The following is a 16,036-nucleotide window of genomic DNA, read 5'->3' on the forward strand; positions in this document are numbered from 1 at the left end:
GTGCTAATATACATAGTTGATATGTAATGTGAATTAATGATTGGGTTGAGAATTGTGTGACCTTGTATGCTTGGTGTATTGAGAATTTGATGTACTGGGTAATGAGTATTGATTTGTGGTTTATGCATTTAAATTATGAAAAATGGGCCGGAGGCCGTGAATTTTGGGCCGGAGGCCGGAAAGAGGTAAGAAAGGTAAGTCGATGTGTGCATTGTATGATGGCACAAGTGATTGGATGAATTTCAGATAATGAATATATGAATGATTGGGTTGGTTATTGAATAATAAGGTTTGAGGAGTTGAGGTATAGGATTTGGTAAATTTGGGTGCAATTATATAGATGAGGTATGTTGGTTTTGGTTGAGATATATTATATGGTCATATATGTGATTATGATTATTGATGCCTTGATGGTATGATGATGCATTAGAGATATGTTTGTCGTGATATATGCTTGAGGAATGATTAAGGTTAATTTGTGGGTAAAGCCACGTGATAGTGAGTACGATATTGATTATGTATAATGATGGTTGATTGGAAATAGTGTTGTTGAAATTTGGCATGAGAAAGAGTATATGATATGTAAATGTGTTTGAGTTTGAGAAAGTGTCAACGTGCGAGTTGAGGAGGCTTGATGTTGATTTTGGTATATTTTGATTGATTTCAAAGAAAAGGCTGAAATTGGCATGTTTTGATTGATTTTAAAAAGAGTTGAAAATGGCTTGTTTTGAAAATGGCACTTTGTGGTTTTATATGGAAACATGGTTTTGGGGCATACTTTGACGGGACATAACCTGGACTACAGATCTCTGTTTTCTACCAAATCAGTTTAGAAATGAAATTGGATCCGGGATGTCCATGCCGTTCGAAGGACGGGTGAAAAACAATTTAAAATGAGAGAGTTATGTCCGTCGGAAGATTGGGGGTTGAATCTGTAAATTCTGCAGCTTTTAACTTAGAAAATTTTTAGCAGAACGACCCTACGCGCGTAGGCGCACCTGGCGCGTGCACGCCGTTCTTCCAGAAAGCACCATCCACGCGTGCGCGTGGTGTGCGCGGGCGCGTCGATGCGCTGCACCAAATGCCCAGCTATTTTCCCGAGAGTTGTGCCAGTTTTGTGCCTGGGGCGCAAGAGCATCCACGCGTACGCGTGGCTGACGCTTGCGCGTCGTTTGGCTATTTTTCAACCCGCGCGTTCGCGCGTATGACGCTTGCGCGTCGATGAGTTTTGTGGCCATCCACGCGTGCGCGTGGAGTGCACGTATGCGTGGTCCTGTTTTCATGCCAAAGTTGATTTTTGAGTTTTAAAAGCCAAATCTCATACTTCTAAGCCTCCGATCTCACCTCTTATGTATTAAATCATTCTGATATGCCTAGCAATGAGCTAGGGGATGTGGTAACTTGCGAGTGAAGCAAGGGGAAAAGTTATGATCAATGATGATCAAAGATGATTATATGAGATATGGAGGATGACGGTGGAAGTACCGTGTATGCCATGAGCCGGAGGGCTATATTTATTGATAAATGGCCCGTTCTTGATTGGACCATGAGCCGGATGGCTGAGTTATTGCCGGGTTACGGCAAAGCCATTATTGTTTATGGCTGAGTATAAATGCATATATGATTAATGAATGAATATGTTAAATGGATAATAATGAAAAAATATTGAAATGTGATGTGCGACCCCGGGTAGTAGGCAGTGGCGTTGTCCACTTGCTCCGGGTATGAGACGGAAAAGGAGGATTATGATAAACGAGTTTAATCGTGGGGTTTTGAATAAATGTGTATTTGTGATACCTGGGTAGTAGCAAGGGTCATGGTTCGTCCCGCTTGCTCCGGGTCATTGTCTGAGGATTGATAATAATGAAGGGTGATTATGAATAAATGTTTATTTGTGATACTTGGGTAGTAGCAAGGGTTGTGGTTCGTCCCACTTGCTCCAAGTTAATGTTTGAGATTTGGTAACAATGAATGTTGATAATATGAATTGAGATTGAATGAATATATGTTTGAGATGCCTGGGCAGTAGCAAGGGTTGTGGTTCGTCCCACTTGCTCCGGGCCAATGCTTGAGATACCTGGGTAGTAGCAAGGGTTGTGGTTCGTCCCACTTGCTCCAGGTCAGAGATTGCGACGCCTGGGTAGTAGCGGCAGTAGTGGTGAATCCACTCGCTCCAGGTTGAGCTTTTAGACACCCGCCTGGGTAGTAGCCGCAGTAGTGATTATTTCACTGGCTCTGGGTTGAGCGGGCAGTAGCAAGGGGGTTGTAGCTCAAACCTACTTGCTCCGCAAGGGGTGTTTCTGTCCAATGGTTAGCTACCAGGATATGTCAGGTTGGCTATATAACCGACAGATGATATCATCAGCCATAGGGCAGGCATTCATCATATGCATATGTTTGAATTGTTTGGGTTTGCCATTTGTCTTGGATTTCTACATCATATATGCCATGTTACCTGACTATATGCTACTTGTTCTACTTGTATCATGTTTGTGTATTACTTGCCTGTATTGCTTGTGTTTGTACAACTGAGAGGCCCCTCATGCTGGTGTCGGTGGGTGTGAGGGTTGTTCTTGATGGGATGAATTGATGATGCGATTGCATGATGATGTATTGATATAGAACTGCTGAGGCAGAACAGCTGGTGATGGTTTTGCTTATGATTCTGAGTCTGATTCGTGGAAGAGTCAGTGAGTTGGGAAACATATGAAACATGAATTGAATTTAGCACTCCCTTATGACAGTTGCCTATTCATGGATTAGCGAGAACCTAGGATGAATAATTGGTGAAAAAGTTTAGGATGCTTAGTGAGTTTTTGTTGCAGTACATTGAATTTATTTGGCACTTTTACCGTACTGGGAACCCATGGGCCCGGGGTTCTCATTCCGTATATATCTCTTGTTTTTCAGATACAGGTCCAGGTGCTCAGAAGTGAGTTGTGGGTCGTCTGAGAGACGGCGAAGATCTTTATTTCCTCTACTTTGTGTTTTGATTAGAATCTCTCCACCTTTGTTTTGGAAAGTTTATATTATGTATTGAACTCTTTGAATTTTCCTATAGAGGCTCTCATGTTTCCTTCGGGAGAGATTAGGATATACTGTTGTCAACTAATTTCATAATGTACTCTAGCCGACCTAAACTTCGCGGGTCGCGACTAGTAGCTATTTACTTATGTTATATATATCTATTTGTTATCTATCTCTTTATCTCCTCTACGCCTTGTCCGTATATCGTTTTCGGCTTCACGGTTTATCTTTTGTTGTCGAAACGTGAGAGATACATCTTCGCGATTTTATTTCTACTCTTTTCAGGCTTCTCGATTAATACTCCTTTCGAAATTACCTATATTTATTTATTAAAAATCCACCTGAGAGTCGTACCACCGTAATATCATTGACTTATGACTCGAGCATAAGGATTTGAATATTAGGGTGTTAAAATTCATCTCACCCTCTACGCCGGCCATAACTCCAGCAACGTCTTAAATAAATATCAAACAGAAAAATGTGCCCAAATCACACCTTTTAGTGATATTTTGTCATAATTAAAAAAAAAAATCAACTTGTGTACTTGCCATAAATTATACACTTACCAACCAAAAAAGGATGATGAGGAGAGTATCCCATAATTTCCCTAAAAGGGACCAACTTAATACCATATAACGGTATTGCATCACAGAAAGAGGGTAAGACAGTAGTTCTATCTTAAAAAAACAACCAAAATTGATGCGATGTTGTGCGATACAACCCACAGTTGTTGTTAACTCCAAAGTATGTAAAAACATACACAGTTCCTTCCGATATCAATGACTCGAACACAGTTATCAGATCCTCACCTACAGAAGCATGCATAGTTGTTCCCTATTTTTTCACAAAGAAAAAAAATTTTATTATTCACTTTCTACACCCAGTACCAATAAGCTCCAACTAAATAAACAAACAAAATTTATATAAAAATTTTCTTTCAATATTTATAACCGAATAAATAAAAAATATGATTTAAATCTAGAATATTAAGTATTAAGCATTAATAACAGATTTATATGCAACCAAAGGAAGAATATACACATAATGGATTCAAATGTTTAATACTTTAATATATACTATCGTTATATTTTAAACATATATTTAACTATATATTGAGAATAATTAGAATATTTAATTTTAACTGTATATCTAATTAGAACATTTTAAAAAGTTTGCTAAAAGTCTCTCAAAACTCCCTTTTTATTGGCCAAATATCCCTCCCTCCATTCTCAATTTAAATGATTCTCTTTTCCATTATAGTTCCTCATGGCCAACAGTGAAACCTTTTGAATCTTTTTCTTTTCTCTGGTGTACATTTTTTACAAAAGGAAGAGTTAGTTTTATATTTTGTACCTAGATTTTGTTCTTTTCTATATATATATATATATATATATATATATATATATATATATGCGTGCTAGTCACACTTATTGAAAGACTTGGTATTTGGATTGAATTCTATTCATTTAAATTGACTCTTAATGAGGACATATACTAAATTACCTAAAAAATTCATGAAATAAAATACAACAAAATAGAAGGCAAAGATTAATTTTTCTGATACATGTAAGTCGCAAGCAAGATGGGGATCTCATTGTGACATGACTTCATCATATTGAAGATAAAGTTACTTCATATATATTAAAAATAAAAATATAAAATACTGTTAATAAATAGTTATGGCCTAAAATTAATATATATCGGTCCTATGTTATGATTGTTTAAAATTTGTGCCATCTTCTTCGTGAACCACTCCTATTTCTGAATATTTTTCTGATCTCTAAACAACTTTATGAATCAAAATTTTTCTCTAAATCTCGATCTTAAGAGGGGGGGGAGAAGGGAGAGTGGAGGGTCACTGTTGTCAAAGTAGAGACAACGGCAGCAACTCTCCCACATCATCTAACTGTGTGTTACCAGGAGAAAGAAGAGAGTTTTTATCAACAGAGAGAAAAAATTTTTTTAAGTAATAATATAATTGGAATAATTCCACAAAATTATATAATTTATTTAATTAATTTTATTAAAAATCAAGACAATTAAACATAAGTCACCTTTAATAAAATTAATAGTTCAGTATTAGAATCTTAAAATAATGCTACATGAGAATATAATCGAATATTGAAATTTTATTATTCTTAAAATTGATAATGAAATCTTTTTATTTGATTATTTTATTTTTCATAAAATTTTTTTCATTAAGAATAAGTTGAAAATAGCATATAATAAATAAGTGACTCTATTAATTAGAAGTTGGTAAAATCGCTATCCTTCGAGTTAATACTAAATTATAAAATTGGAAGAAAAAAAAGTGTTAAGTGTACTGGTATTTTGGAATCTATGTCGAACATTTAAAAAAAAAAAAAACACCACCAAGAAGCTTAAATTATTGTATCTTCTTTAAAATACGATAATTGATCCCCACCCAAATAATAATAACTTGAGGAGTAAGGTCGCTGAACGCCAATGACTATTGTTTGATATACAGGTCAATTAGTCAATTACTTTCTTGTTCTTTTAGTCAATTACAGAAATAGCAGATATAATCATATAGTCAAAAAATCTGTATTCTAAAAGTATTCAATAAATTTTAATAAAAAAAATAACATCTAAAATAATATATATATATATATATATATATATATATATATATATATATATATATTATACGCTAACAATATCCATAATTATCTAATTATATATTAGAGTCATGTTTGACTTGTATCAAAATAAAAAGAAAGTACTTTCAATGTCATTAGCATGTACCAAAAAACATAGATAATTAAATAAAACAAAACAGAGCCAATAACAAATTAAAGAAAAATTTTACTAAATAATACAATTTTTTTTAGTTCTATACCTATAACAAAAAATGACGCATCAGCCAATTCAAATGAAATACACTAAATATAAATATATTATGTAATACAATCATATTGATAAATTATTTTAGCTTATAAAATTATATTTCCTTAATAAAATTCTTTAATGCAGAATTTAAACCAAAATAAGACACATTAATTTTTAAAGTATTATTTAATTGTTATAGGACATTATAAGGATAATAATTAAAATTATATAAATTTTCTTATGAAACAAAATTTAAATGAAACAATATTTAACAGAGTTAAAATTTAAATCTTTTTTTACTGTAAAATATTCTTTTATAAAAAATTTTCTTGCTTTTCTTGCAAGGAAATATACAATTGGGGTTTATTCTTGTTCATTTTTTAATTGAATGGTCACAAGAAAATCATAAAACTGTTGAGATTGAAATTGTAATAATTATGAGAGTGAGGAACATACAAATGTGGGATTATGTGTATAAAAACAGAGAAATAATTGTGTGGATAAATAAATTAGAAGTACCTACTCATCCATCAATACCATTTCAATAGAGCTACTGGATTTGGGGTCTTTGAATTTTGGTAAAGACCAGAGTCTGATTACTCTGACATGAATCTTCCAGCTCTCTTTTGGCGGTGCAATCATCTCTAACAAATCATATTGTCTATCCATTTTTTCTCTAGATAAAAAAATAAGAGCAAACATAAATTATAGCATGTATGATAATAGTATAAGACCATACTTCCTAGGCTTTTATAACAACTAAGAAGAGGTATATTTTTTGGGTAAATCACTTTAAAATTAGACTGCATCCAAAATCATATTTCTTCCATAATCCAAAAGAAGAAAAAATCTGTCTTGATAATTTAAAAAATAAAAAAAGATTTGAATTGAAAATACATCTCTTATTCTATATCATAAATACTGTCAATTAAAAGTAAATTGAGTAAAAAAAGATATGAAAATAACAGCTGAATTCATGTCTTCCTTTAAGAATATATATATATATATACACACGTATATAATAATACCCATAATATATGTATCAGAAGAAAGATATCGTATTATTTTATTTCGAAAAAAATCTCATCATTTTATTGTTGTTTTCTAAACTATGTATCATACGTAGCAAATTTAAGATAATTTTATTCAAATCATATGCCTTTTTTATGAGCTTAAATTATTAGAAAAAATAATTTTATAACATAGTATCGTATTTTTTATAATTTAAAATTTGAGGTATTGATTTTTATTGACTCCAAAAAAAATATTGCAACATAAGACAAATAAAAAAATAATATATAAGATTTAGACAAAATAAAAAAAATTACGTGAAAAGACGTATTAAAAGAGGGATCAATTGTATGATAAATTTAATTATATATGGGTCGCATGCAATTTGGGATTAGGGTTTTAAATTACATATATTAATGAATTAGTTCAGAGACTTACCATGGTTACAACCAAGGTTCTGAGAACAGGGAAAGGACCCAAGAAAGGATCCATCGGGAAGCTGTTGTTAGGATTGGGCATGTTTGTGTGCAAGTGTTTCAAGTTATTGGTTTTTTTTCTCTATAATCTAAAACACAAAACATACAACGTTGAGCTGAATAATCAAATAATAATCTACAAATTTTACAAAAACACAAAGCAACAGCAGTACAACAAATCCAGAACCCCAAAATCAAATAATCATTCAACGATTTCAACAAAACAAAACCCTATAATCATTCAATAATTTGTTGATTTTAGAAAAGAGATCCAGAGAATAAAATGAAATTCGAAGAATAGGTGCACACCAAAGCCACTGACCTTCGAGATAATGACGCCGAGACGACGGCGACAAGACGACCGCAAGCAGCAGGAAGAATCCGACGGAGGATGGCCGCCGAGTGATGAAGAAGACATCAAATAGGGGATCTGACTTGGAAAAATACCGACAGTACAAAGAGAAACTCTTCGGACAGCCACAGACGGCGGCAATCGGTCACTCCGTTCGGCGGCGGTGGAGGCTAGCTAGGGTTTTCTCTTCTTGTTATCTTTGAATGAAAGAATGAATAAAGGTAACAAAAGAGAGGAGGGAGACCAGCATGCACTAAGTGTTATTCCCTTTTTGTTTTCTTTATCTATTCTAATTTATAAAAGTAACAAAAGAGAGGAGGGAGACCAGCTAACGTGTTCTTGTTTTCTTTTGTTTTCTTTATTTATTCTAATTCCCTTTCTGTTTTCTTTATTTATTCTAATTCCCTTTTTATTTTCTTTTGTTTTCTCTATTCATTCTAATTTATAAAGAGACTACTTGTGATTGATCAGATTCTCTACACTTATTTTGATAAACGAAAAAATTGATTTAAAAAAAGTTTTTATTTCTGTTCATTGAATAGATTCTGTCTATTTTAAAATAATTGTTGTTTTAATTTTAACTTTTAGATTCATTAAAAAATTAAAATATGCATTTTAAATTAAAATAAAAGCCATACCTATTTTAAAACTGAAGAAGTATATGATAATGATAATAATAATGATGCTGAATGAGCAAATAATTTCAGTAATGCATGATTTATTCCCAAGTTCTCAAAGTAGTAATCATATCCATGTGAGAGAGGAGATTCCAATGCAAGGTTCAAGATATTCCAAGACCAAACATGCTGTGCATAGTTGAATCTCACTCAACTCTCCTTACAATTGCCAACATATTATCACCACCACCAATATTACACTTATTTCTTCAACGGACTTTCATTTTTTTATATAATTATTCAAATACTAATAATAATAATAACTATTTATTAAAAGAAAACACACTCAAAATCTTGGATTAAATAAACAAATATACGAAACAACTCTTGTATCAAGTTATAAGAGATAAATTAATGTCAACAGAAAAACTTTGAAAAATAAACTACTCATATATTGTAGATCCTAATAACTCTCAAACAACCATAGTTCATTCAAATAATAGTTTAAATAAATTATTCTCCTATATTTTAAATCGAACTGTGTAGAGGCGTGTTGATTTAGTCCTCCACCACAACCCACTTCCCTTTCTTAGATTTGGATGAAACTGACTCATCTCCAATCTCTTCAATATGTTTCTTAGCTCTGAGAATCTTAGAATTATGTTTCTCATCAACTGCAGGTGATGGAGTTGGCTCACTCTCACAAGCCTGGGATATGCCATCATGTACCAATAAATATAAGAATAATAATATTTTAGTTACTATGTAAAAATTAATAACATCACTGTAACAATTTAAATTGGAAATCATTTGACACAAACCTTAGAAGTGTTGTATGGACCAGTAGACAAACTCAATAGTTCAGAATTTTCATGGGACAAAAGGCCCTACAAAACAATTGATTCAATAAAAAGACATCATCAAAATCTGGTTGATCTGTTTTTCTAATACAGAAACAAAAGAAAAAGTTATTAGACAGAGGAGATTACAGTGTCAGGATTGTATTTATCCAGGAAGGCAGAGACCAGAGAATTCTCATTTGTCATTCTCAGCACATGAATCACATATGGTTCATAAGAGTTCAGATTCCTCATCTTGAGTTGCACTTTGAAGATGAACTTAATATCCCTAAGCTTATTAATCTCTTCGGGACAGGAATTTTTCTCAACACCCTTCACAGTTAGGAAAAAAAACTTCATTCATGCTCTCATAAGTAATAAAAATTAAGGTATAGTCCAGACTATTAACACAAAAAAATGAATATAACATCAAACCTTAGTCACACAAGACTGCCTAAGGTCCTTAGTAGAAACTCCAAGAAACTTTGCAGCTTCTCCATCGAACAAAACAAAAGAGGCAGCATCGGTGTGGTCTATCACCCTTATGTGGATGATGTACCTATTATTCACCAAAAGATATACAGTCCAAGAACAACACACTACATAAATCTTACCAATAATCAGTGTCTATACTATGCTATTACTGAATTGGATGCAAATAATTTTTTAATAGCTTACCCAAGAGTTTCCATCCCACAAGGAAGAATAAAACGTATCAAATGGAATTAAAAAAATCTAAAAGCAAGTGACCCCGTGAACAAATCAAAGCTAAATAAATCAGTAGCTAATAAATTTTTTTATATTTCCCTTGTGAATCAGAATCCAAAAACACAGAAATAGCAAGCCACGAGAGTAACTTTGCAATGTGATTTCAATAATAGTTAATCTAAATCTCCAACCCCACATTCACACAATTATCACCGACTGGCCATAACAAAAGCAAAAATTATGAGCAGTGCCTTTTAATTAAAAAAAATTACTAATCAAGTAGAATTTTACAACATGTAATCAAGAAAAAAATAATAATCATGAACAGTGTGAAGCTTCACATCAAACTCAAAAACAACACATAAGATTCCATATTCGATCTGGAAACTCAGAAAGGGGAATTATCCAAGAGTCTCCATCCCACAAGCGAGAATAGTTTAAAATAATTCTTATTATATATAATTCATAAAAAATGTTATAAAAATACCTATTAGAATAATAATAATTTAATAGTGTCTGAGCAAATAATACAAATGCATAGATTACACCATTATCTTCGAGGACAAAGAGTATATAATGTGTGAATGTTAAAGAAGTATCGTGAGTCATACCTTGGCTCATAAAACCCGTAGTCTCTAATGCAATTGGGACAGAAATATTTTTTATCAAGTTCCTTCAAGCCACGACGACACTTCTTACATCCTTTGTACCCCCAACCAAATTCAGTCTCAACTTCTTTAATCGTCCCGACTGTAACAAATACAGCATCCTAAAATCGATGGATGGGAGGGTACAACACAACAATTGAGATTATGATCCAACAAACATTAGAACTAATACAATAAAAAATACAATAAAAAAAGGAAGACTAATAAAGAAAGAATTTTACCTGATTATGCTCCTTTATCTCTGCAATTGTTTTGTAGACTGACAGACGCAAAAAATCCTCCTCATCTGAAACAGGTTGACCACAGACCAGCGGCATTATGCCTTGTCCGTCAACAGGATCCAATTTGTTCACCCTTGCATTTTTAAATCAGAAATTATGAAATTTGTCAATAGTTTAATAATCAAAAGCATTCTATAAATAATCTGCTGACCACAATACTGATCTATACACTGTACCTCGCAAAGAAATCCCTGGCAGCTGGAAACTCAACATTGATAAACAGTTTCGAATTGTAGTTTGTGTTAGATACACCCATGACCCCTACAAAAGACATAACAAAAGAAAATACCATAAGCATATGATGACAAGAAAACATGCATTCAAATACCAGTAAAATAAACAAATAAACAAACCACTATAAAATTTCATCTTGCCCATTTGGAGAATAACCATAGGTAAGACACGGGTGTTCCTCTAGATATTTGAGCAATTCAAAAGCAAAAGACTGCCACAACGTTACCCTTAATTTCTGTCCACCCCTATAAGAAATAGCAATTCTTGTAGATTAAAGAGAGACACAAAATTCCAAAATAAGATTTTAAAACAAAAGCCACTATCAAAAAGATATTAAGCATTACTCAAGATCATCAAGTTCTATGGTGATATAACTTGACGGCTTCCCGTCCGTGTGAATTCGACCAAGTTACCCTTAGAAGCAAACTGAGCTATCACATCTACAAAATAAAGGCACCAATCTATTGATTAACAAAACTCTATATGCCGAAATTTTTTTCTTTGGAATCAACGCATTTTATTCATGTTGAAATCAGATCCCTTTAATTCTCTTAAAAATAAAAATATAAAAAACTTTTAATAAATAGTTAGGGCCTAGAAATCGAAGTTCCTGAAGAAACAAAATTATAGGACATTATAAAGATAATACACAAAATTATATAAATATTTTTATTAAACAAAATTCAAATGAAACAATATTTAACTGAGTTAGAAATTATATTATTTCTTAATATAAAATTACAGCAAGGGAATATTTGTTACAGGAAGGGAATAATAAAAAAATTCTTCCTTAATATAATATCTCAATGAAACAAATTTTAGATTAATATTATATGGATCTACAATAGTTGAGACTTGAGAGGAATAGCAACAACCATCAATTGAATCCATATCTGTCCACTATATGCTCATAATAAAAAAAGACAGCAAATGGTGCAAAACAATATATAGGATTAAAAAATTAGACTTTAAAGAATTAAACAACACATGCATCATAGATTAATCTAATAAAGTACTTACTAACTAAATAACCATCTTCTTTAGACTTTGATTGAATTGTTTTGAACGGAACAAAATTAAATCCGTTCAATGAAACTGAAGAATCTTGTACCGGACGCACAATCGTGTCCCTCTTGAAATGGATCCTAAATTCGTGTCTAGTAGGCTTGAACTTGATGGTATTCAAAGCAACTCCAAAATTAGTGACCACGTACACGTTGCTCTCAGCGAGTAAGCCCTCGAAGATAGGAACAAATATGTCTTTTACAGTGCATTGAATTGTATCTCCCTGAATGCATTAATTTTATAGAGTCATAGATAAATGAGGTTTATTGCTCAGTCATTACCAAAATAAATCTGAAATAAAAAGAAAAAAATTTACCTCTTTATCAAGGACAACCATCTCAATAGGTGCCTTCATCCCAGATCTTGCAAATTGAGAAACGGTCCAAAGTCTAATGACACATACTTTGAGCTTCCACACCTTATGCACTGGACCAGACCTCATATTTAGTGAAAGATAAAAAAAAAAACTTATTGTGAAACAATCCACATGGCACATGAACTCACCTAGCTGCCATTGCTACCTGCCACTACAAAATTACTTAAATAAATTGAATTTCAGTGTAGATAAAGAACAAATGTGGTGATCACCTATGCCAAACTTATAGAGAGTCACAGCACTGTTCAGCCCCAGTATTGGTAAGAATTGCAAGAATCTTTACGTTCATATCAAAATCCAGCTAAAAAAAAGGGAAAGTGTTTAGACTATTCAGGATTAAAGAATCTGAATCATATCAATAAAATCAATAAATCAATAAATAAAATAAAATTCAAAATTAAGTTAGAAATCAACGGCCAACATTTACTGTGTTTCATTTACATGGCAAACTGGAGTTTAATTCTGAAAAATTAAAATAAGAAGCAATATATGCTGAAGAGGAAATCACCATATTTACATACATTAGTAATGTAAAAATGAATTTTCTACTTAATATACTAAAACTGAATAAGTAATGTAAAAATGAATTTTTTTAAATTATATTAAGTAGAAAATTCTGAATAAAATATATTAGTAATGTAAAAATGAATTTTTTTAAAATTAATTTTTTATTTAAAATTAATTTGGCTTATTAATTTAAACAAATTTTTTTTAATCAAACTTAGATTTATTTTTTTTTTGTTAATCTTAACCATATGTATTCCTACATATTAATAATAAATTTAAAAATAAAATAATTATATTTATAAATTTTATTTTAATATAAATACTAATATATTTTTTTATTAAAATTTTTTACCTCTTCAAATATTTTTTTCAAGTTCTGTCTGTACTCTTACGTACTCTCATTTTTTATTAGATTAATTTGTATTTGATGTAGAAAATTTGGAATCATAGGCTATTTTAATTTCAAGAGGTACAAACTAAAGGCGTTATGAGAATTAAATTTGATATATAGCACCAATTTTTTGTTTCCTAATCTGATATAATTCCCAAAAGTTTTGTTATCAGTACCTTCCATATATGACCAAAGATTGTGTTGAGAGGATAGTATCATATTTTCTATAATTTAAAATCTGAGGAATTGATTTTTATTGACTTCAAAAAAAATATTGCAACATAAGACAAATAAAAAAAAATATATAAGATTTAGACAAAACAAAAAAAATTACGTGAAAAGACGTATTAAAAATAAGATCAATTGTATGATAAAATTAATTACATATGGGTCGCATGCAATTTGGGATTAGGGTTTTAAATTACATACATTAATTAATTAGTTTAGAGACTTACCATGATTACAGCCAGGTTCTGAGAACAGGGGAAGGACCCAACCAAGGATTCATTGGGAAGCTGCTGTTAGGACTGGGCATGTTTGTGTGCAAGTGTTCCAAGTAATTGGTTTTTTTTTGTTCCGTGTAATCTAAAACACAAAACACAAAACACACAAAGCAGCATCAGTATAACAGAGCCAGAACTCATAAATCAAATAATCCTTCAAAGATTTTAGCAAAACACAAAACCCTATAATCATTCAATAAATTGTTGATTTCAGAACAGAAATTCAGAGAATAAAATGAAAATCGAAGAACAGGTGCACACCAAAGCCACTGACCTTCGAGATAATGACGCTGAGACGACGGCGACAAGACGACCACTACCAGCAGGAAGAATCCGACGGAGGATGGGCGCCGAGTGATGAAGAAGACATCAAATAGGGGATCTGACTTGAAAAACACCGACAATACAAAGAAAGACTCCTCGGACAGCCACGGACGGCGGCAACCGGTCACTCCGTTTGGCGGCAGTGGAGGCTAGCTAGGGTTTTTCCTTTTTGTTTTCTTTGAAGGAAGAAATGACTGAAAGTAAGAAAAGAGAAGAGGGAGACCAGCAATCAGTAACTCATTAACGCGTTATTCCTCCCCCCTCTCCCCCGAAACGACATCGCATTAGGCAAATCAAATGTATACCGGTTCGGTCCAAATCGGCCGCTGAGCTTTCATTTTTTTTAAGTCAAAAGATTATAAATTAATGTATTATAAATTAATGTTAATTGATATGTAGTAGATAAACAAATTTAATTAGAATAAATAACAATTTATTTATTTTATTTTAAACTTTTATTTTACTTTAGACTTTATAAATAAAAAGATTAATTCACTAATAGAATGAATTATAATATTTAAATATATAATCAAATCAAATCAAATCAAATAAATTAAATCGGGAAACACTCTCAGAAGCATGTCACGTCAGCTTCATCATTAAGTGCAGACATCCGATTTTTATATAATAGAATAGATATTATATAATATTCTAATAAGAGAGATAAGAAAGTAAAGTGTTCATCAATTAGGAAGTGGAAATTTGTTGAATCTCTTTCTACAGCTTTAAAGCCGACATTATTATTTCTTTCCCACTAATTGATACATTATCAAAGAGCCTTTCATAAGGGCCAGCTCAAAATCACCATAAAAAATAGTGTGTTTATATCTACTATTTTAAAAAAATTTATTGGTATTTTTTTTAAAAACTAATTTATCTAAAATATAAATTCTCAAAGATTTATTTGTCACTTTATTCTCCAAATTAATATATCTCTTGCTTTTAAAATAGTTAAAAAAAAGAAATAAATTAAAAATATTAAAAATTATAATTTATTCTTTTAATTATTTTTCTAAATTAGAAATAAAAATTTAAAATTTTTTATCTGTTTTTATGTTTAAAAAAACATATATAATTAATTTTTTATTTATTTAAATATTATAAAAATAAATTAGTATTTCTAATTACAAAGATCACCTAATAAAAAAAAATTACAATATAGATGATAACAAGTCTCATAGAGGCTGAAATTTTTGGGAGTTCATAAGTTCTTGTGCCAAAAAGCTGAAAATCTCATGAGAAATGTGGCAAAATATATTGATTAGGGTATCTTTTCAAAGTTAAGTATGGGTTTATATAAGTACTTGTAAATCAATCTTAACCTCTTGCTTTGGTTGTGAAATAAACGCCAATGATAAAAAAAAATAGAGATATAATAGTTATAATTTTAATTTAATTCTTAAAATTTTTTAATATTAATTTTAAATGAATAGATTAATTTTACAAAATTTTTACTAAATTTAACAATTTTATGATTTAAATCTTAATATAATTTTATCTTTTACGTATTTAATTTACTCTTCTAATGTTTCATGAAATCTTGATTTCTTTAAGCGTAATTAGAAGATGTTCAATTGTTATCATGGTTTTGAAAATTCAACTGAACAGGCCGGTTGGACCGGTCCGACCGTGAAAATACAAATAATTTTCAAAAGTCAAACCGTTCATTTTAAAACTGGATACAAATCGCTAAATCAGCCGGTTGGATTGGATTGGATTGGAAATCGGCCGGTTTGGATGGAACGACGCCGTTTCAGTTAAATAGAAAAAAAAAAAAGAACGCGTGCTCAGTGCTGTGCCTCCCACT

At 31.4% G+C, this 16,036-nt stretch overlaps 1 protein-coding gene across 6 annotated transcripts; it reads right to left on the reverse strand.

The window, feature by feature from the left end:
* Positions 1-8,659: 8,659 nt before the first annotated feature.
* Positions 8,660-14,436, reverse strand: LOC107622005 (replication protein A 70 kDa DNA-binding subunit D-like). Of its 6 annotated transcripts, XM_088507020.1 has the most exons (12): positions 14,180-14,436; positions 13,858-13,987; positions 12,717-12,805; positions 12,445-12,554; positions 12,084-12,351; positions 11,006-11,090; positions 10,770-10,902; positions 10,492-10,649; positions 9,608-9,731; positions 9,323-9,505; positions 9,155-9,220; positions 8,660-9,041 (listed from the first exon to the last, which is right to left on the reverse strand). In XM_088507020.1, exons 4-12 carry the CDS (start codon positions 12,481-12,483, stop codon positions 8,892-8,894), a joined length of 1,206 nt encoding a protein of 401 aa, XP_088363146.1. In that variant the 5' UTR covers positions 12,484-12,554; positions 12,717-12,805; positions 13,858-13,987; positions 14,180-14,436; the 3' UTR covers positions 8,660-8,891. The 6 variants fall into 6 exon arrangements, with proteins under 6 accessions (XP_088363146.1, XP_088363143.1, XP_016179434.1 ...); XM_088507017.1 differs by having other exon boundaries at positions 12,445-12,805; XM_016323948.3 differs by lacking the exons at positions 12,445-12,554; positions 12,717-12,805; positions 13,858-13,987; positions 14,180-14,436 and adding exons at positions 11,183-11,308; positions 11,408-11,503 and having other exon boundaries at positions 12,084-12,220.
* Positions 14,437-16,036: the final 1,600 nt, after the last annotated feature.

This window comes from Arachis ipaensis, chromosome B10, assembly GCF_059453495.1.
Source record: "Arachis ipaensis isolate K30076 ecotype BB chromosome B10, ASM5945349v1, whole genome shotgun sequence".
NCBI lineage: Eukaryota > Viridiplantae > Streptophyta > Magnoliopsida > Fabales > Fabaceae > Arachis > Arachis ipaensis.

Bases quoted from the DNA above. Each gene is read 5' to 3' on its own strand.
- LOC107622005 (XM_088507017.1), bottom strand. From the start codon at position 12,624: ATGTGCCATGTGGATTGTTTCACAATAAGTTTTTTTTTTTATCTTTCA. The intron at 12,352-12,444 runs GTAAATTTTTTT...TAATGCATTCAG, and splicing joins TGGTTGTCCTTGATAAAGAG to GGAGATACAATTCAATGCAC. The intron at 9,042-9,154 runs GTTTGTGTCAAA...GGCATATCCCAG, and splicing joins GTCCATACAACACTTCTAAG to GCTTGTGAGAGTGAGCCAAC.